The following is a 23,546-nucleotide window of genomic DNA, read 5'->3' as shown; positions in this document are numbered from 1 at the left end:
GGGTTAAACAGCTGAAATGGTAGTCGACCTTCTTCACATATTACTGACATAAAATGAACAATCCCAAACAATTTTTTCCCCTATCCTAAATTAGGAGGTTAAGTACAATTACTGGGTATGTCAGAATGGTATGTTTTCTTCAGTTCTGCTTTCTGATAGAATACTGGGGTTAAGAAAGCTGAGAAGTCAGACTTGCTGAAAAACAGGAAAAGTTTAAAGGTATCTTGCACTTTTCCTTTTTTTTCCAGTCTCAAGGTCAGTAATAAATGTAACCTGATAGTTCTTGAAAAAAGTATATATTTTTCTCCTAGAAGTGAAACTTTGACTTGTAAACTCATTGCTTTCTAAGAAAGATGTTCACAAGTAATTTTACTTGTGTGTTTCATTAGTATGCCACCAGTATGATACATTTTAATGTGAATATTAGTAAATAAGAATTGGCTGTACGTATGCCTTTATTTAGTAAAGATACATTCTGCTAGGGAAAACTTGAAATTATACTCAAACTAAACAAAGTCTGTCTGTATTTAGAGTTTGTGTGACCTGCATTTTTGTAGTGGGTAGAGGTCTAGCAGTTTTATTTTCTTCTTTAACAGGCTTTGCAAGTGCAGGACTATAACAATTAGAATTTTAGAAAAGTGCTTACCGTGGAGGTGAATCGGGATACATGACGTTGACCTGAGAAAGTGTATCCAGGTAGGAACCAAAATCAAAAGCTGGGGGAAACTCCTCCATGCAGGTGGATCTTAGCTCTCCAAAAGAGCCACCATAAGAGAAGCCATCTGGAGCTGGAAAACAAGCAATTAATATTGCTGCTCTTTTTCTCTGTGGTGGATTCTCTGAGACAGTATCACTGTTTGTAACACTGCCATAAACCAGAAAATAAAACCTGTCTGATGTACATTAATTACTGGTGTTCTGGAACAATCAGGTTTCACAGGACACTTCTATGCCTATAAGAACAAGTTAGCATCATATGTAGGTAAACTGTGGTGTTGCAGGCTATGGCACAGGGACTATATATTTAGTGCTGCCCTACAAGATGCAAGCGTCTAAAGCTTTTCTTGTGCCTCAGAGGTTGAAAAGGAGTGTCAGTTCTGCTGCATGCAGTTTCAAATGTTAGCAGGATTGCTGAAGATCCCAGGAGTTGCGTACACTGAAACCTTGCCAATTCTGTGAACGGTTTTAAAAGGAGGCTTAGGTGTTTGATTGTAGGTATGTGTCTTGAGAAAATGCTGTTCTCAATAAGAACACTCACAAAAAGGGGAAAAACTGGAAAATACTAGAGAAAATCATCCTGCTGCCTGCTCCAGGGATTTTTTGATGCTTTCACACTTCATAGCTCCGGAAATACCAAGAAGTGAGTGCTATTGTCTGTCTTTTGAGGATAGTTAGTTAATGCTGGATATTCTGGGCTAAATTTCCATAAGAATGCAGAAATCTCTGCTCCCTTTTCCCCGCTTCGCAATTGTTTTCCAAATAAAGTGGTCCTTTTCACTCGGTGGATTAAAATAGTACCTGGAGAGAAGGACCAGCTTCTAAAGTGACATCAAAGTAGTGTCTCTCTCAAGAGAGGATAAAGGGTAGGACTCTCTTGAACAGCCTGTTCCTCCTTCTGGCAATTTTCGCCTCTGCCAATGTGTTCTCGAGGAATTTACCAGGACTAATTCAGTCTATCATGTACTGTGCTTTCCTTTTGCTTGATAAGCAAAGGAAGCCAACTTCACAGTGACTCCAGCTGCTCCCATGCTGGCCAGAGGAAGCATGCTGAGATAGTAGGATGGTGTGTGCTAATGTAAATTTTTCACTTGGGTAGACTGGCACAATTTAGTTTAAGATTATTCTTTTGAATTTCTCCGAAAATATCACCATGCTTTTCTTTTTCCATTTCTCTAGCATTGTTATTTTTAACAAGCAGTCTGAAAATTGTCCTTTTTGGTTTTGCCAGCTTCAAGGTTTTTAAAGGAGCTGAAATTAACATAGCAGTAGATTTAAATGTAGTGTTTGAATCTTTAACAGTCAGTATTTTATCATATCAAAATATTGCTGTTCATGGGTAGAACAGTAACTCCAATTTGGGTTTAACTATTTAATCCCAAATTTAGCTGCTGAAAAGTAGGAAAAATAGATGTTACAATAATAGTAGACATTCGTTTTCTGGATTTTTTTTCTTCTTTTTCCCCCTGTACATTACTATGAGAGTTTGCATTTCACTTCTTTTGGAGTTTAAAATTTATTCACAAAACATAGACGTTATTCACTTATCTGGATAAGTCTTTCTGGAAAAGCCAAAAATAATTATTCCTGGCTCCAGGTGGACAAACTGATGCTAGGAAATGTGGTTTTTTTAGACAGGAAAATTCCTGGTCCAAATAATTAAATGAAGTCCAATTGACTTCAGTGGATACTTGATTCACCTCAGTGAAATCAAGATCTGAGCCAGTGCATTTTTATATGGCTCACTAGTAGTATCTTTTCTATGTGAAGAAAAAACATCAACAATATGGAAAGAACTGTACTCTTAAGCTGCAGATATAGGAGCCTAACCACAGATGACATAATTGTTGATGCTCCACTTAATTCACTACTCCATTTATCATTTGAATTTTTACTGGTTGAAGACTTACTTAGTAACTTTTTAAAACTGTTTTTTCCTTAAGTATAGAAATAATCAGATTCTGTCATTTCTTTTGACAAAGTGGCTTTTAACTTCTGGTCAGCAACCCAACAAAACTGGCAAAAATATAATTCTATGATTAACTCCTTCATATTCCCAAATCCTTTTAAAGTATGGGAGTTTTTGTAGGGGGGTAGGGCTATAGGAATTGGCACTTTTTTGATAGCAAACCAATCTCTCTGATGACAGTTGTAATGATATTTTGATGCTCTGTTGTTCTGTCTATATCCAGTTACTAACTTTTGTGGTCAGAAAAGAAGTGATTACCCAGTCATTGTTGTAGGTTGATGCACACTGCAGAAGTGAAAAGGCTTTCCAACAAATAGAAATTACATTATATGCTATTCCAAGGCTATAATAGGATTTGAAAATAAACTATCAGGAGTCTAGCGATGGAGAAGAAATCTTATACTCTATAAAGGGAAAATAAGCTATTTAAGAAATGCTGTTGGCATTTGCCTTGTTTATGTTAACCATTAACTATGGAGCTTGTACTATGTGAATTCAGTGCCAGCACAAAGATGCTATTAAACTACAAAGCTGCCTGTGACCTACTTATGCTATTTTTTCAATTTTTTTTATCCCTTGCACAGCAGCCGGGTGCCTTTTTGTTGCCTGTAGCACCAGATATCAATAAAGTTAAGCACTATCTTGCTATAACTAGCTATCTTACCATAAACAGCATCTCTCCTCAGATGTGGGTGTCTTAACCGTCCCTCCTTTCGCAGACTGCCAACAATGATTGTAACACAGGATAGAAATAACACAAGTCCGATCACTACTCCAGCCACCAGAAGGGGTGAAACGAGTAAACTGGTATCATTTCCATTTTCACTGTAGCTGGGGAATTCGCTGGTTGGGCTGCTTTGGTTCAAGTGAACTTCTGTACAGCAGAGAGAGAAAGAACGTGTCAGTTGTGAAGAGACACGTTTACAAAATGTAGTTACACAGATGCCAAAACCAAGGGCTTTCAAAGCCGTAAGAGACAGCCTGAGACAGATCCGTTGGGACAACCCATTTATTAGACCGATTTCTGGAGCTGTTAGTAACTGACTCTGGGGGAGTCACTCAGTGATCATTTCCCTGTTATTGGGGAATATCCTGCTGGAGTCAATTATATATGTTGCATAATTTTGATTGCTTATTCCTGGAATGATTCTTTGTATCATGAATTGATTGATGCTGAAAGAACTTCAATGCACAAGGAGGAATGTGAAAGCTCAGAAATTTGGGCTCCAAGAGGAACAGAGGAATTGTGTGTTGTTATTAGGTGTGAAAAGACTCCAAGGTTTTGCAGATAAAGTTTTGGGCAAGAGTAAAACAGAGGAGCATGCTTTTATAGCACAGGGCATGCTTCAGTTTGTGGGATGAGTCAGCATCCCTAGAAACTGATTTGGAGCAGAGGTGGGAAGAGACTCATTCAGAGTGGGATTCTTAGTGAGGCACTGGACTTTGATGAAAGACGTGGATTTTTATTAGGCAGAAGCTTGGGCAATATGGTGGTCCTCTTGGCCTTAACATCTAATAAATTGTCAAAATAGAAAACTATCACAATGAACACTTAAAATTTACTCATTAAAAACCTGAAAGTAAATAAACTTAATTTATTGTTCTTTGGGCTCCCCCATATGTTTACACAGTAACCCAAGGACTGTGCTTAGTCCAGGCTTTCCTAGTGTTCAGGCTGGCTACATGCTTTGCGGAGAAGTTAGGTTTGGTGCAGTCATTCTCATTTCATCCTCCCTAGTTTGGCCTGATACTGTGTAAGGAATGAGCTGTGTAGTCAGGCAGTCCTCACCTTAAACCAGTGTGGAAGTATCATGGTACAGTAGGTACACCCTGTGCTTCATCAGGTGACTGCAGGCTGAGCTGAGCTCTGTCTGGCTTGTGCACCTTTGTTCCAGGCAAGCAGTTCTACACAGCAATGTTACTACTCGTACTTCCACCCCATTTTGATTTTTTTCAGTCAAAATGCACTCATGTTGTGTGTGTGGCAAAAACTATAACTGCTTTCCTCTGTTTAAAAAAGATAATCTCTAGATATATTATTTAAATTCAATAATAAATCTGCTTAAGGGAGAAAAATGGAAAATACAAGAATATCCCGAACTATGAAAAATCAGAATAAATCCAGTAATTTTATTCCCAAGTCAAATATCCTTCTGAGATGAGCTAGAGAGAATCAAAAGTTAAACAGTAAGTTTCCTCTACAGTATCAACTGGCGACATAGGATTATACATTTGAATTTATTGCCTATAGAAGTATTTATGGGGGAATTGTACTGCTAATGGAGGGGTGGTAAATCTTAGAAATGATGGGAAAAAGGATTCAGGATTTCAGCAGACAGAATCCCTGCTTAAGTAAAAGGCTCCATATGTTTATTTGTGGACAAAAGTTTGGGCACGCAGTAAAGGTAACCAAATTTGGGCCTAGGTCTTGGAAATGGGTGCTTATTGCAACTTGTTTTCCTATCCTTAATCCACAGCTTTTAAAAAAAAACCAAAACACAAACACCAAAACACAAACACACACACCCCCAAATTAAAAAGAAATCTTCCATTAGCTGCTCAGGATCAGACTGAGTAAACCAGAATATTATTGAAATGCATATATACCAAGACTAGCTTTCAAATATGGTATGGATATATTTTTATATCTGGCTATATGCCAGCTGAACAGAGAAATAATTTGCTTCCTACAGAAACTAAGGCTAACAAAACTTTGCTCTTTTCAATGTTCTGCAAAGTCAATATGTGATTTTGAAAGTGCAAGTGTTTTTTACATGGATAGATGTTAGTAGATAGTTTTCAGCAATGTTTTCCCTGCTCTTTTCCTTTGGGATATACCACTTAGTGTCTTGCAGTCACAATAAGCTTAAGAAGAAAATGATGGCTTCAAGCCAATGTATATTATCATTGGCTAACACTTGAAATTGAGAGAACTGACTAGAAATATAAAAACCTGGGGAATTAGCATATAGTAGGGTTTTTGTTAATTTTTTTAGAAGCACTTGACTGTTGGCTGAGAATCTTTATAAGCAATTAAGATAGACAGCCAAGAAATGTGCTGAGCTCTTACAAAGCATTTTATGCCAAAACAGAAAATGGAATTTTCTGAAAACTAAACTGATTCTGTAGCATTAAATCAAAAGTGTATGGAAAACTGCCCTACTTAATACTGTCAGCGCAGAGAGTTTTTGGGTATGGGATATGTTTCGGGGTAGATTCTGCTGATCTTATGACCCTTGCACTAGAACTAAACTTCCTCAAGGTTACAAAATTCTAATTGTGTTTCTCATTTGTACAGTTTTTTTGAACTATCTTTGGTTGTGTGTCCAACAAGTGTGTACTCCTGCTGGCTTTTCATAGCCTTGCTTATTCAGATTTTTGCAAATTCTGTCTTTGAAAGATGCAAATATCACAGCAGTGCCAGTTAGTTTAAATCACATATGCAGGGAATTGACACCTGAAATGAAAGTACTGGAGGATAATATATTGGTAATTTTGCCTGACTTGCAAAGGTAAAAGGGAAGAATCAACTTTGCCCTCATGATAAGAATGTGAGCCTGGGGTGTGAGGCTGCTCCATGCATTATCAGGCTTGTGGTCTTCAATTTGAAGTCAAATAGTACTGAAACTGGAGTTGGTGATACACTTCCTATCAAGTTCAGTTGGAAAGAAAAAAGGCCACAGCGAGCGCTTTTGGATCTTTTGAGAGGTGGACAACTTCTAAATGATCCTCTTAATAGGAAGGGACTATCTAAAGAAGAGAAGAGTAGACTATTTTTTATTCATTTATTTTTCTTTTAGTTGTGAATGGAAGCCAGCTGGTATTGGTAAACATTGACTCTTTTGGAGATTCCTGTGGTGCCACCCAGTGTGAGCACTAATATTTGGTCTTACCTTGCTTTATAGGAATTTAGCAGGTTAGCAGTGACTTCAAATAGAAAGTACTCTCTCTTATACTCTCCTCTTGTACCTGAGGTGTTATTTTTTATTTCAAGACAGCCCGTTTATCTAGCACGTTCTCAGGGCTTCCTGAGCTGTTCCAAATCTTGTCTATTTTATGTCTTGTTTCTCACCATCATGAGTCTTTCTTTTTTTTTTTTTTATGCTCTTCATCTAATTGAACCCAGTCTCTGGTAAAGACAAGATATATTGCAATACTGCTCTTATTAGAAGGAATGACTAACTTCCCTTAGCCTAGCTCCTAAAACAATACACAGTTGATAAACTTCTCTTATGGTATTATTTTCAATTTGACACTGAGTCTAGTCCTCCAGACTTTACAGACTGACTTACTACTATGGGAATTGCCCAGGTGACTTAACAACTACAGAATGAGACAGTATGTTGATATAAGTTCTTTGGTTTTGAATTTTTTGGGCGCAAAAGATGTTTTATGTTAGTTTTGGCAAAGGAACATGCTATAAATTTTTGTCCTTTTATCCAAATACATCATCTTTTGATAAACTGTACATTTCTGTATATAAAAATGCTATGTTTTTTCATTCAGAATAGAAGTATCTGGAAATTTATGTAAAGCCCATAAATATAACAGCAATAGCAGAGTGCTAACTTTTTTGGAGGCAAGTTGTATTTTTTCCATGAAACTGAAACCTGTAAACAGTACATGCATAAATATGAATACTTGATATCTAATCCTCTAAAGATGAATTAGATTTGATGCACAAACCATTGCTTTTAGCCAGCTGGGAGTTGTGTAACTAACTAAACACAGAACAAATGGAATGTGCTGGCTGTTGCAGCTGTGAATACAATGCAAGGGGCAAGTATGGCCGAGTGAACACTTAATGTAGAATGAAGCTACTAGTGGAAAACTGCCTATACTATCCAGTGTTAGACAATAAATTATCAATCTGCAAAATCCCTTCAATATCACATTATATTATTTTACCCAGTGACCATCTCAACAGACCAACTTGTAAAGTAACTCCACATAACTGAAGGAGGTGTAGTACAACTCAAGTCTGTTTGTGTATGTTGTGCTTTCTCCTTCTCATTAACCTGTCTTTGGAGGGACACTTCTTATCCCTTTCTAACTTGGCAGTAAGTAATGTTGAAGTTTCAATTGAGTCAGATCCTGTAAGAGTGAAATGTCTGGTATGCATATGTGTCATGGGAGCTTGGTTCATCCAAGATGTAGCCCTTTATTAGGAGTGACTTCTCTCTCCTTCACTGGCTTTTACCTGCTTGTATCCCAGATGAGACAGAAGGGAAGCACTACATACAAATGAAAATCACTTCTCTTCAAACTGAAATAGCTGTGGGTTTTTTTGTTTTGTGTGCTTTTTTGTTGGTTTTTTTTCCCTTGAAGGCACATGAGCTCTAGTGAAGCCGCAATGGTCTCTCTAATTGATAGGTTTTCTTTGTTCCCTTCAAAAATAAGAGATGATTTTAAGGTTGGATCTTACCAAGATAACCAAATCTCTTCCCCTGGTTTAAAATCACTCTATCAGCTTAATAAAGATAATTCATGTTATCACTGAATAACATCACTCTCACCATCACTGGTCGAGAGGATGAGACACGGAGTGGTTTTGTTTCCTAGACTGAAATGTGCTGAAGTGTTCACGAAGAAGTGCTGATGTGTGTACTGGAAGGATTTTGTGTGCAGAATCATACATCTCTACATCCCTGCCAGCCTCAGTTAAGCCTTGCCTGAGGACTTAGTGATTACTTGCTGAACTACAGCTGAAGCACACTGTGACAGAACAGTGTTGTATTACATGTATGCCCTAGGTAGTACAAGTTGTTTGGGGTTGGTTGGTGATCTAGCACCTCCTATTACCTTTAAATACACTCTATTAACAAAGTGTACAGGACTGGAAATGAGTAGGAGGAAGTTCAGCATAGGATAGTGCATAGTATGCTTTGATTTTTAAATAATCACAACAAAGTGCCTCAAACACTGAAACAATTTAAAACATGTTTCTGATATCCTTATTTTTTTAATCCCTGGTTAGGACAATGTTGGAATATGCAGTCTCTTTATCAAGGGGAGAAGACTGACAGATGGCAAGAAGGAGCTGAGAGGTCCCAGTGAGGCACACAGATAAGCTAAATTAGTGGAATTGATGAAGATTTTGTTGATTCTGCCTTTATGAATGGTTGCTGTTCAAAGATGATTTAGTTTGCCCAAGAGCGACCAATTGGATTCTGCACTTGCTGCTGTACTGTGAAATAAGCCTCTGGCTGCAGCTGCTATCAGGCTGGTATCACACTGCTTACTTCTGTAGCTCCCAGGCAGGAGTTCACAAAAACGAGCTGAAAAAGGTTTGAGATCATGGGTGCCAGCTTTGTACAGAGCATCACTGTAGCAAGGGAGAGAAGGATATTATTCAAGTCATTGAATGCAAAGGCCCTGTAAGAGCTATTTAAAAAAAAAAAAAAAAAAAAAGATTCAAAGCTATTCCATCTGGATCCTGAAGAAGGTAGGAACCTCTCACTTATGCTAGATAAATACCGGGATCCCATCTGCTTATGGGACTTACCTTGGTTATCCCAAGTATACATCAGGAGTGGCTTCAGATTGAATTCTGGCCTGTATTTGATTTACATTTAGACTTTGTTCAACTCTCTTATTTTTGTGCAAACAACCTGCCATTTTTAAATGGGATGGCAATTTAACAAGTTTTGATTTTATTTTTTAATCTTTCCAATCCCTAGGTGTAGTGAAAGTATTAAAAAAAATTAAAAAATCAGTAATTCTGTAAAAGGAAAAGCTGTGTCAGACATGATAATGAAATCAGCACATCTTCCACAGAACACTTTGGATGGATCTATGCTTTCTTCTGACTCTCTGGTTAAGAGTCCAACTTAATGATAAAACTGTGCTTTTTACTAATTCTGACCAGTTTGGGTAGGGAAGAAACTAGGTATGTTCTTCTCAAATAGCTTCTTGCAATCTACTTTTTGTCTTCTCTACCTTCTGTGCCTCTGGTGAAAGATTAATCTTGGAACACCTATTGTTGAGTGCTCCATCACATAAGATCTACAGCGATGGCAATTTATTAAGGTAGGAATAACTGGGACCCAGAAAGACTTAAAAACAGTAAGTACAAGGAGTTTGTAGCTATCGTTAAAAGTATGGAAGATGGAAAACTGGTCACTGAAGAAAGGGTTTTGTAGGTCTGGCTATGGCAATGGCTTGTGTCAAGTGTAATGAATTAGGTGGCACGCCGTTAACATTTGAATGTATTGAATGTTTGGGGTCTTGCCCTCTAAAGCAGCTATACAGTAGTGCAGACTGACATGCTACAATGCAAACTCAAGTCTGTGTGGTTTTAACACCAACAGAATAAAACCATTTAGCTCACCAGTCACACTCATTCAGCTGTGGGAATGCTGTGCATCAGATTATTCCTACATTCTAGAGAGATACAGGAAGCAGAAGAACTGCTACCTTAGTGTTTAAAAGGAACTGATGATGATGATGGCAAGGCTATTGGTCCTTTTGTATTTATCTTACTATCTTGTAGCAAAGTTGAGCAAATGAGTGGACGACTAGAATAATCTGGGAAATGTTCTCTCTATAAATTAGTTTTACAAGAGGCATACAAATAGTATGAGGAAAGGAATTTTCAGTTCAGGAGGCCCAGGAGCATATTTAATTCTCTCACGCTGCTTGCCCTGCTGTCTGCAGCCTAGGGGTCAGTCATGTGTTGTCATCCTGTTCCGTATGCTTTTTCTGATTTGCACACATAAAATTAAACTGCCTCTTAAGCTGCAGTTGATATTCGATAATAACTGTATAGGGATTGCTTCAAACTTTACCTTAATGTGGCTTGTAAAGGGCATCATATAGTTTACATATTCATAAAGATTGGTTGATCTAGTTTAGCTCATGTATATTGCAGCTCAAACTTACTTCATCCACTTACTGTTTATGAGAGTCCATTAACTTGTGCTTGATGGCAGCTTATCTTCTGGAATGGTACTTAGTAGTTATTTGACAAAGTCAATGAATAAATAAATCTTTGCTGTCAGCTGCTGCAACTGTGACACTTAAATGGTTCCTAAAACCAGATGATATTCATTAATATTTTAAATTTGAAGTAAAAATCTCTCTATACAATCGTTAACTAGTCTTGCCTGATAATTGCTACTGTCGGAGATACTTCAGCATAATCCAAACCCATATGAATGCCACTAACCGGGACCCATAAATTCAGACTAAGTTTCTCTGCAGTTCACATTGCCTCTTTGATCTCTCTCACTGCATATATATGTGCTAAACACAATTAAAACTTTTCACTGATTAACAGTAAAAAATCAAAACCTTATTCAGACATGAGACTGTGTGATAGGGACACTTCTGTTTTATCTGATGCACTCAGCTTAGTGAATTTGGAACATGCTTATAGGTACAAAAGCTGCCCATGACCTTGAGAAGCTCATCTAAGGCAGAAAGGGTGGCCTTTCCTCTAAGATATCTAACTCTGCCTTTTTATCATGTCTGCTGGCTATCAGATAATGACTTTTCTCTTCTTGCATTGACATCCTTATTATAGCACCAGAATGAATAAGATTGGATCACCAGCAGCCTGCAAATTGAGAATGTCAGAAGCAAAGAGAATGTGGCTGCATAAGGGCTCAGAAAATAAATCTTTTCAGATGCTGTGGCTTTAGGGTATTATGTTGATGTCACAGCAGTGTGTATAGGTGCTGTTTCAAATTAACAGGAAAAATCTTCCAATTTTCAGATCCATGGTCTATTTTATCAACATGATAAATACCACTGCAGTGAAACAAATCACTCTGGAAGCGTAACAGCCCACTTTGTGATGGACAATATATTTCTTCCCCTATTTTCTAATATACAAACAACTTTGAACTAATACAATTCTATAAGCAGCACCCGAACCTATTACTTTTTTTCAGAAACTCAATATTAGGACTTGGAAATAAGTATGATGAGAATCCTATTTTACCCATTAAAGTAAAGTTACCTTCATAAGCTCCAATCCAACTTAGGTTGGTAGTGACTTGACTGTGGCAAAAGCAGTATTTTTTTTTAATTGTGAAAAACTCTGTATTTTGGCACATAAGCTTCTCATGTGGAATTTGAAAAAAAAAAAAGTAGCAATATAATAATTTTTATTCTGAAAGAAAAAGGTTTGAAAAAATGTAATTGGCAAATAATTCTATATTTTACCTCAGCAGTCTGTCTGCTTGAACTGTGATCTAGATGTCTTATGTCTTCGCTTTAGGAGACATGGAGCTCTATCTGAACTATATCTAATGTGACCTAAAGAGGTATCTATAGGGCAGATGACAGCTCATGTAAGATGGAGCCCAGGCAGGAAGCCTAATCTATACTGGAGGAAGGAAACCCAGAAAAGCCAAAACTTTCAACAGAAAAGCTCCATTCTTTACAAACTTTACTTTCTACCTCCACAGAGAAAATAAGAAGGTAGTGATGAAATTCTTCCTAGCTTTAATAGTAACAACTGATGAGTAGCTGATTTGTGTTCTATTGCCTGCTATATGCATTTGTGAATCTGTAAATCAGCTAGCTGCTACTGATTATTATTAGATTGGCTCAAATATATGAGACTTTTTAAATGATGAAGTTTTGCATTTTCCTTGTGTTGCATTGAACTATGCAATTTGCCCTATTAACCAGCATCTTTCAGCAATCATTAACCTGCTCAAATGATTTGAAACTCTGGAAAAGAGCTAATAAAGGTGATACCTGCAACAAAATTCTGAGAATGAACTACTAACTGAGCTTCAGGAATCATATCCATCTTATATACCTTGAACATTCCTACTAGAGTGCTTCTGGCTATGTGCTGCTTCTTATTTAGGACTTTCCCTATCAAAATAATCCTATTTCTTTTTCCATCCTCATCTCCAGTCTTCAATAGTAGTAACCTACTAAAAAAAAATATGTAGAGGAATGAATGACGTTTACTGCTTAGAAAATAATGACAACTGAAATACTGATCTAGCTAGTTATGTAAGGAACTGGGTGCTAAGATAGAAACCTGTTAACAAATGGTGGAATCCAAAGATCTTTCTTTAATAGGTGATTAATCTCAGTCTTTCTTTCAAGGTAACTTGAGTTTTTAAAAAAAAAATAAATGGTTTTGCAGTGTTGTTATGCACTTCCATATGAATGATGGTGTTGATGTCACAGAGTATACAAAACCCGTGGTATGACTTACATTATCATTTGTATCTGTAAAAGCTACAGCAGTATCTGCCTGCATAAATCAAGGAATTTTCTCATACCATTAAGAAGCGATTTCATTCCCTCAGATTTTGTCTGAATAGGACTAGGACTTCTGCTTAGACAGCTGCAGGAATGCCAATGATAGCAAAATAGATATTGATTCTTGGGACAATTTCAATCACCTAGTTTCTTTGTTGCTAAAGAAGCCACCAAATTCAAGGACACTGGAAGATCTATAGAAAGTAAATTAATCACACATTACTGTTTGAAAAACCGGGCTGCGGGGGTGTGTGTGTGTGAGAAACCCCTTTCTTTAAAATCCCTATTGTTTACTATAGAAGACCCATTTGGTTAGAGGATTGGTAAACTGGAGTACAGGATTTGTCATACAGCCAAACACCGTTTCATATATATGCTGTGCTGTGTCTAGGGGCTGCTTGGTACACGTCATGTAGTCTGCAGTCTCCCATATTTATTTTTGGCCGGCAGAGCTGAGTCAGTCTTAAAGAGAAGACTCGCACCACTGAAGGGCTGGAAAAAGTAACCTCCCCCTGCAGCTGATAGGCAGTGGTGTTCTCCTGGAGTAGCATAACATTCTGCTGCCTTGCATATAAAACTTATTTTATAGATTCCACATTGTTCCTTCTTATAAATAATATGCTGTTGGTTTCTCTTCCATTTGAGATGGCAGAGGAAGGACTTTAAACAAACAAACAGAACCCTCCAAAAAAAAGTGTAGCCTTTAGGAAAGTACATTTATTCACTTTCCTATGGAAAATGCAGTGTGTATGTGTGTGTATTTAAAATGTATTTTGTGCTTCAAGGCTAGTTTCAGCATAGGGGAAACATTGCTAGCTGCTAGAGATGAGGTAGCTACACCTTCCTATCTGCTGGGAAGTCAGAAGAGGTCTTGGGTTGTTCCCCAGACAGAAGACATATGCTAAGAAGGACTGATATTTACAGATGCCCTCAGAAACATCTGTGTATGCTGCACCGTATTCTCTCCAGGCAATTAGAAGTCTAGGCTGTGGGTATTCCTCCCTGTTCTTAAAACTAACCTATTTATTATTTTCAAAGAGGATTTAAAAAGAAATATTTCTAAAGGAAACAAAAATTGCAGTATGCATTGTTCTACATGGCTACCAAATGAGACTGAGTGAGAAGAATAATAGAAAGATGCAGAGTAAGGCTACAAGAACTTTGGCTTTTTCTGTGAGCACACTGTTTCTTAAATTTAACTCCATTTAAATAATTATATATTATGGGAAAGTTGATTAATTCTGAATTACAAAGGTTTTATAAATCCTTTTCTAATGAACGGTGTTGCGTATAGGTTAGAACCTCTGCGATGCCCACCATGTCTTAACCTGCAATGCTGACTGTTCTTAAGGCTAGCTAGTTTTTGTGGCCTTTTGAACAAAGGGACCAGAAATTGGTTCAGTCCCAGAAAATGTGTGTCCTGCAGGGGTGTTTCTAATAAGACTACCTAAATGAAAGCTCTTTTAAGGATACTGCCTGGAACAACAGGGAGAGAGAAATACCATCCAGCTTCCACCTTCTTGCAGTAGCAGCGTTCGCACCAGAGAAACGTGCTTTGTGTATTAGGTCTAATGTTAAAGGTCACTAACTTGCAGTTTATCAGGTATCTGTGATTTCATCTCTGGGCACAAGTTGCTATTTCGGATGAGGCAAAATGATTTTCCTTTGACTATTAACCCACCACTGCAGCACAAATTGACCCTTGATTGCTTCCTGAGCTCTGCTGTTAACTCCTAATGTGCCTGTATGCAAACCATCCTACCTCTCTTACTTCTATTAATATTCATAGTAGAAATGTGTCTGTTAAATAGTTGCCATTTACCCACTGGAGAAAAAAAATTAAAAAGAATTTTTGAAAAAAGCTATGGGATTCTGGGTGGAGAAACTAGTATCTAGGTTAATGTAAAATCCTCTTCTATCCCCTTTCAAGTTCATGGGGAAAAAATGAGAAAGATATAAACAACTTTATAATAGTTATTTCTGCCCCTGGTTATCCTGATCATGCATGACTGCAAAGGGATTTTCATCTGCATACCTGCTAACAGCAAGGACTTTTACAATTGCTGATTAACAAATGAAAGAACAACCACAAAAACAAAGCCCTTCTTCAGTTTCCTCTTATTGGTCTTAATTATTCATTTTAACTACGTGCTAGCAGATAAGGCTCATAATGAGGCCAAGAGGGTTCACATGGTGTGGCTAGTTAAGGTACTTCTATTCAAATGAACTAAACATACTTCTTCCCTACCAAAAAGGCATATGTTATATTATAGTCTCGCAACACAGGAGAACTCAGAATGTCCTTCAATTTGAGGATGATGTAAAGAATTCACATTAGAAGAATTTATCACCATCTCAGAGATTGCTAAACTTAGATATGTAAATTGTATGCACCTGCTCTTATGTGTACTAATATTTGCATGAGATAGCTGGATACACTGCTACTTCAATTCTGGTGTGAATACATGAACATCTTCAGTTTCTTATGTGTGAACAATCAGATTAAAAGACATTCGGAGATTAAAAGCAAGTTGAAAATTTATATTCTTTGCATTAGTAGACAGTGAATCTTTTTGTAAAGAAACTGACAGCATGAAAATAGCTCCTATTTTATACGACACAGTAGAAATACAATGTGTAAGCTGGAGAAAAGTGAATGCTATTCTGAAAAAGACTTATTCATGAAAGTGATGTAGCACTGGAAGTAATAAAAGGGGGAAAATGGTGCTCCAGAGTCACTAAAGAAATATCAAATCCAAGCAAAATACAATAGGATATGCGTCATCTGTGCTGGATGCTATCTTCATATTGACCTTGCAATTAAAGACTTGGGGAAAATCCCTTCCAACAGCAGTAGAGTCACAGAGCTTTGAACAGCAGTAGAATCTTGGACCTTTCTTGTGAAAAGGTGCTATGGCTTTTGGAGGGCACCAAGTAACAACAACCATGATCGAACCCTGGGGCTGGAATTCACATTTCACCCCAGTGAGGTGCACAGGTGACCTGTCCAAAGTCTGGTGAGACACACGGCTGCAATCTGAAGCCTCCACCAAAGATCACCAGTGTGTGTGTTAGCTGAAGGAGTGAACCAAGTGAATGCTAAGACAATATGGAAGCCTTGAACTTCAGTTGTTAAAGCAAGAGCAATGCAATGACTGATTAATTTGCTGAAATTGAACAAAAATAAGCTTAGAAAAGGTGGTTGTTTCCATTTAAAGGTCTTACACTTTAATGTAAGCATGAACTCCTGATGGTAACTGGAAAGTGAAATATGTAAAAAGCAGACGAGCCTCACATTAATTATTAAAAGGCTAACAGTAAGTTTTTGACCTCCTGTAGAGACAAGATGTAAAGTCAGAATTACCCTATTACCTCAAAGCAATTCTGAAATATTACATTACCTGGGAGTAGCAGGTGAACAGCTATTTCTCAGAATTTATAAAACTGTGGACTTCGCAGCATATCCTAAATGTAATTGTACTGGCAAACTGCCTAGCTAGAATGGCAATGGAAAATGGATACTTTTTTGATTGTTTTAATTTTTATTTTTTAATTCAAAGTGCCCGCTGTCCTGAAGCTTGAGGAAAAACATTAAATGGGAAAGGTTTGAAATCTCTGCATGTATCATAGTTTATTTAACTCCTCATTCTTGTCTTGTGCATCACAAGGTATCTTTTGAGGGGTTTTAAGAGTGGTGGGGGTGTCTTAAACTGTACTACAGTGATATGTTGCTCATGACTTGGAGAAGGGAGAGGTCCTGCCTTCCACTGTAAATTGGTATAGGGAATGTGGTTTGAAGTTAGGTGTGGGTTTTTTGGTTTGGTGGTTTGGTTTTTTTGTTAATTTATATTTTTTTTTTCATTTGTGGTTTTTGTTGTTTGTTTTGGATGTTTGTTGGTGGTTTGGGTGGGTTTCTTCTTTTCTTTTTTAAGCTACTGGAGATAAAGGGACAGCTTGCCATTCTTTACCAAGAAAGTTATAAATGCTGTGCAAATATAAAATCCTGTTTGAGCCTCTACCTTCTTCTCTATAGCTGCTGCATTGGTATTAATTGGAGAAATGTGCTAGAAATGTTAACAAGGATAACCACTATGTTTTATGGAGCTACACCTACAGCTTTATAATGTTCAGGCTGTGCATGTTGTGCTACTACAATTTATTCCAAAGGCTGTACTGCACATCATATAGTGCGGGGACTTTCACTTGAGATCCTCTGATCTCCCTTGGGCTGACAGCATATGATACAAGAAATGTCATGCTGTTTGGATTATTAAAATAATTGATGTATTCATATTTACTGTGTCACTTGTTACGACTATCTTCTTAAGTCCTTCTGGGGATGAGATCACAGATTTTTCTAACTAGCAGCTGCTGCATAGTTTCCTAAAATACCAGATTTTAGGGTTGGGCCAAGGAAGACAGGGTTGATGATAAAAACAGATGGCCTCATTGCTAACAATATACCTGAGCTTGCAAGCACTGAATGCTTGTGAAGGTGTGGGCAACCTTGTTGATTCAGGAAGCGCTAAGACTGTTCAGTGAGCTTTTTGGTTCTGAAAGGAAAGTCACTGCTCCTGTTCACCTCCTATGTTGCTTGGAGATAAACCCTGTCTCTGAAGAAAGATTAGAGATAGCCTAATAATGCATATGTTTATTCTTCATGTTGCCCTTTATCAGTGTTTGATTATCCAAAAACCCTGCAAAGATAAACATATACATATCAACCTTAGAAAATTACTGTGACTGAGATAAAAAGTAACGAGCAATGTATAATGCATTAATTTACAATATTTGTCAAGATGATTACAGACTGTATGAATTATGGTCCTATTTCCTCTGATTAATTTAGCACAAGATTTCTCTTTTTACTCTCTCACTGGATGAGGTAGATATCACTGATGAAGCATTGGTACCCTGTAATTTCTTTTGCATTATTACTATTCTCCCCGAACAAGTCTTTACCACCACCAGTTCCTGAATCATTATAGGAGTAATCAATACAGTGTCCAGTCAAATTATCTTGTGCACCGGCTTAGTTATCTGCTCATTTCTCCATTATTCACAAACATGAAATTACGAAGAGGCAGACACTTAGAGACATCATTTGGAGTCCTGCCTTGAAGATGTGCTGGGGGAATGTCTCTTTCAAAAATGCATTCATACCAGTTTTACATGTGCCGGTAAGGTACGTGCATAATGATCATGGTATGAGATCAGATTAATTATTCATCCATGCAAGCATCTCTGTTAGAAACATAACTATAATCATTATTCGCAAGCGTACTGAATTAGATTTGAAATATACTTTTATGGTTATATTTTTTTCAATGAAGTTTTTATTTTTCTCCACTGGAATTTTGGCAAATTGTTTTTGATCTTAGTAACTTTTTGTAAACTCTAAAAGCAATTTTAAGCAGAGAATTCTTTCAAGGTTTTTGCCTCATCTTGAAGTAACAATTTTTTATTCTAATTAATATGTTCCTGTAAAGACAGTATACTTAATCTCCATTCTTGGTATTGAATTACAAGAACAAATGTGGAAGAAGGGCACTTGAACCTTGGAATAACGTGTAGTTCATATCTGTCACATTTGCTTTAGATGTGGCTTCTTTAGGGTCATCCTTCTTTTCTGAGTGGAAGGAGGGAAATCATGGCGGAGATGGTAAGGAAACCCTCGTCTACCAGAATGGGATCTCTTTTCAAAGACCACTTGCACTAGTGGTTCCATTAAGCTTCATCCAAATAAAAATACATGGAAGTTATTTGTCCTAGTAGTTAACACTGAAGAGCCAATGAAAACAATAGCACCTCTTCCTTCTGTTTCCTTCTAGCACCTTGTCTCTGCTCCTTGCACAGAACAGCTTGTTTAGAGTGGACAGGAAAAAGATGCAGCAAGTTTAGTCACTAGCCTGTTCAGCTGGGTGAAAGACTGGGTTAAAAGGATTAGCTGTCTTATCACAAAAAGCAATCTTGGCTGCGTTGTGCAATTTGGGGCTTAGAGGCCTGGGAGGGAGGAACAGGTTGCAGCCATGGGCCCCATCAGTATGTACATAACATTTGTATGGAACTTCTTTCTACGACAGGGATGTGGTGACATTTGTGATGGATGTCTTTTGAATTAATGAATATTTCCCTAGTCTTATTTACTCTATAAACATTGTCCTTTGGATTCTTACTTAAGATAATTTAATATGAATACATCAAACCCTGTGTCTGACTCCTACAAATGTGTATATACTTATATTATCACAAGCAGATGTGATGTGATATGTGATGTGTGCTATGATCCCAAATCACGATAAATATGAAATCAGTTTGCCTAATGTCAACCTTAATCTTAGCTTTCACTTATTCTTTAATAAAGAGCTCTTCTCACTCTTGTTGGCAATTGCTACTGATAAAATTAAAGCTTTTTTTCACTGCAACCTAGCAGACTGAAGCAAGGTTTTCACGTTTCTATAAAGTGGTAGGAGAGGTGCTGACTTTAAGGCATGTTTTATTTCCATTTGGTGAATGCCACTTTGCCCATCCTTGACAACTGCACAGGAGGCAGGCTTCTAACCCGTTTCTTCCCTTCTGACTTGGATGAAACAACTGCTAAAGAGAGTGGACCAAGACCAGAACTATCCCCAGGTAACTGTGATGCTTCAAGTGCCCCATTTTTCTAAGTAACATGTGTCAGGGCATTGTGATTCCCTATATAACAGGTCACATGGCTTTTGGTGGGTTACAGAAGGAAAATCTGTGGACTTATTTTGCATTGTGTTAGCTCCCAGTTAGGATAAAATAGTGCCCTACACAGTGGGGAGGACATGGTGCCTGCTGGACTTTGTAGTGCAATGGGCAGCTACATGACTAGAAATCTACCGCCTACATATCCAACATTAGCTTTTTCTGTTCCAGTAGAAAAAAGATGATGTGTCAGGAACTTGGCATCCAAACTCTAAATGCTTGCTCCTTTTTCAAAGGGAAGGCATGGTATTAGTGCTAAAGAGTAGCATGTTACCCAACACTGAATCATTAGGATGTTAGCATCTCTCATGAGACAAATCAATTTCTCAAGCACCGAATGATAAACTAAATGTGCACAATTTTAGCACATCCAGACTGTGACCCCTTTTTTTGGCTTGTTCAGTGATGAAATCCCATGCTGACTTCTATTAGTACAAGTATGATCCTATTTTGTCAGAAGAACACTTTATTGTGTGCCTACTGGAAGGGCCAGCAGTGTTCAAATTGTGTTGCAGTCTTCTGAGGACAGATGGTTGGACTGAGGCTGTGAATTAACACACCAATGCATTGAATGGCACTTTAACCAAATGTGTTTCAGTGCTTTAACTGAATGTGTTTTGTAAGTCAACAACCAAAAGGATAATACCTTAATTCTGCTCTGTCTTGAATTGACTTGTGATTTAATTTAAGCCCAACTGACACTTTCTGTGGCACATGATCTATCTATGTCTTATGCTCTGTGTTAAGTCACTTTCTAATTCTGTGTATTTTTCTTGCACTTTCTGTGACCTGTGGAAGAGGGATGAAGTACCAGCACGCTGTTTCCTTAAGCTGAGCGATTACTTCTAATGAATATTACATGGGTTATATGGAGATAAAAAATAGGAAAAAAAAGCCTTGCTATGGAAACATGGGGGTCTTTGTTTTGTTTTTTCTTGATGCTTTCATCTCTTCTGCAGTGGAGATTACTGTGTTATTTATTCTTTATGGTGGAAGTGTGGCACTTAGATCTGTTAGATTTTTTTTTTCATATTTTGCTTTATATTCCTTAAAAAGCCAGAAATACGAGTAACATTCCTGACTATCTTTGTGTATTTTGTTTTATCCTGATGATGTTTCCTTTCTCCAGACAACAAAAATTATGATGATGCATTATATGTCTCATTCATGCATTTTTATCATTAAGTAAACTTTCTGTCCTTGTTAACTCATGGTCCACACACTACTTCCAGAATGGGGTTTCTGGAGTACTTCACGAAGCCTGTGCTGACTGCTATCTCCAGTGTAGTACTTGAGGCAAGAAAACATTTGGAGCCCAACAAAAGCTTGTGGACTGACCTCACTGCATCTTATTGAAGTGATGAATCTGTCCTGTATTTTCACTGACTGACGTCTTTGTTTCTGTACCCGTTATGTACTTCTACATATTTCTGCTCTACTATATTGTATACTATATTCCTAGTATTGAGAATCAGGATTCCTGCAGAAAAATACGTGTGAAAAAGAGCTAGCTGACAAGCACAGGGATACACACTTTATTCTCTTGGTATTAAACTAGTTTCAAGCAAGAGAAATGCATCTCTGCACTGCTGACACTGAGCCAACAGTTTCAGTCTGAGAGGAGGAGAGAACAATGATATTTGTAATCCCCTGCTAAATGCAAATAAGTTCTGTGTTTCTTTCTTCTGGAGATTGCTTCCCTGAGTCAGTGGAGTTCATCTACATTTTGGTGACATCTACAAGAATTTTGCCAACACAGCTTATTACTGCAAACATCGTGTCAGTTCTGACATTTCTCTTTCGTGGGAGAATCCCCAGAATGGCTGTTTCCGTTCTTAGTAGCAGACTTGTGGCTTCACTAGCGGAGGCACACAGAAAGCAATGCCAGCCTTAACCATTCCCGTTCCTTATCTGGTAGAGCACCATTCCCTGAGTTAAGCCACCACAGACTTTTATGGCCATGGTGTGAAGCACACTGTGAATAAAAAAACTTCCCCACAACAATTTTATTTTGGAAGCAGAATCGGCACTGTGATCCTGCTCCTAGAGCAGACACAGGATTTGTCCCCAGGTTTTGTTTCTAGAGCAGGTGCACGAACAACTATGTTGACACAACTCAGGAGAGCCACGCTGCAGTCATGGGGCTCACCTACAAACACCAAACAGGCATGTAATTCAACTTCAAATTGATCCAGCACTCCTGGGGCTAGACAACTGAGTCCATGGAAAACAAAGGCTATCCCTGTAATTGCACTAAAGGCTGTTATAAAAGGATGCTTAATTCCCAGCAAAGAATCTTTCCCATGTAACTGTTATGGCAAATGCAGCATTAGAAAGATGGTGGAAGAACTTATTAGTGCTTTAGGCCACAAGCACCATCTAAGTTAGACACTGAACTCTTTAGTCTTCCTTTCACATATCACTGGTTTGTGCATTTCTCTGGCTCTCCCATGCAGAAGGATTGAGGGGATTACTTCTTCTCCCCTCAGAGAAGGATGTCATCAGGGTTCCATTCATTTATAAACATCATTTGCTAGTTCTGTGAATTGCTGTTGTTTATGAGAGTCTCCAATGATGCTTAACAAGATAGATCAGGAGACTATTTTGTTGTCTACCATTACATTTTTTTTTTCCCCCTAGACTGCTTATGTATTTATATATAATATGCATTTATTTGCCACTTTTCTGTCTGGAACAAAGCCTGGCAGCTATAAACACTTCTCTTGCAATGTAATGATATGAACAAGCCTCTTCTGTTAGCCACTCAGATGAAACCAACCAAATTATTTCAGTCATGACCTAAGGCATATTTGAATTTAGGATTTCAAGGAGGCTTTATGCCCCCTGGCCCTGCTGACTGTTTTCTATTTACTCTGTATTTTTCATCTTATTCTCAATTCTACTGCATATAGTGTTTCCCACTAACTCATGTTTCGTAAAGCTAATGTAGCAAAAAGCTGGATTCTCCTATTTATTTATAAAGAGGCTGTGGACAAAGAAGTTAGGCTTCAATTCAGGAAAGCGCTTACGTGCATATTTTATGCACTGTAAATGCCTTCTTGATTTTATTTGTGTAAAATTTTCCAATTCAGGGAGCACTGAGATGCACATTCAAAAACTGTCACTGTTTTACTTATTTACACTGTGGGAACAGTATTTCCCTAGCTGATTTGCTTTTTCTTGTCTTGTCGTTTTGGAAGTTTGTATTGTAGAAGTGTTATAATAAAAATTACAAAAATATTTTAAAATAGCTTTTTCTGAAATGCATAGACTTCGTATTACAGATGAAGGAAAAGGCATATCAAGATAACTCTTTAACGAGATTAGTTTCTTGTCTGTGTTTGCGGGTTTGCAAGTTTACAGAGTAGCCTTTGGCAGGCTGCCTTGATAGAAACTCCCCTTTTAAACCTTAGCTTCTCTTCCTGAGAAAATGCAATCATACAAAGCAATATTTTAATATATTTCAAAATATAACAATAATACCGATCATTTCTCACTATGAAACTGAACTAGTCATTCTTTATATCTTATCAAATAATTTAGTATTATTTTTCAAGGTAGAGATATAGCTGTAGTTAGCAGAATTAAGCATTTTTCAAGTTCATGGGGCAATGGGGGTCATCGTCAGGATGACTCTCCCCTTTCAGGAAGAATCGACACTGACATCTTTGCTTGATAGTACCTGATCATACCCCTTTCTTAAGGGTACTGATTTCCATAGCCATTGTTAATTTCTCTAGCTAGGAGACAAAGGGTGCCAAGAGCCATGTGGCTTGCCTTTTATGTTCACTGTATGCCAGAATTCTATGCTTAGTTGTTATTTTCTTAACCCTCTATTCTTTTTAGTTATGTGCTTATGAAAAGATAAGTTGTGAAATTAAAGATGCATAATACAGAT

General features: G+C 37.6%; 1 protein-coding gene across 4 annotated transcripts in view; it reads right to left on the bottom strand.

The window, feature by feature from the left end:
* The window catches only part of BEAN1 (brain expressed associated with NEDD4 1), a 60,190-nt gene that overhangs the window by 14,780 nt on the left and 21,864 nt on the right, over positions 1 to 23,546 (bottom strand). For all 4 annotated transcript variants that reach the window (XM_075765670.1, XM_075765672.1, XM_075765674.1 and 1 more), the window contains 2 exons: positions 3,351 to 3,560; positions 647 to 788 (listed from right to left, as the gene is read on the bottom strand). In XM_075765670.1, coding sequence (XP_075621785.1) covers positions 647 to 788; positions 3,351 to 3,560 — 352 coding nt within the window. The remainder of the gene's footprint in view (positions 1 to 646; positions 789 to 3,350; positions 3,561 to 23,546) is intronic.

Source organism: Balearica regulorum, chromosome 13 (genome assembly GCF_011004875.1).
Source record: "Balearica regulorum gibbericeps isolate bBalReg1 chromosome 13, bBalReg1.pri, whole genome shotgun sequence".
Taxonomy (NCBI): domain Eukaryota; kingdom Metazoa; phylum Chordata; class Aves; order Gruiformes; family Gruidae; genus Balearica; species Balearica regulorum.
This window is presented reverse-complemented; position numbering and strand designations above follow the sequence as displayed.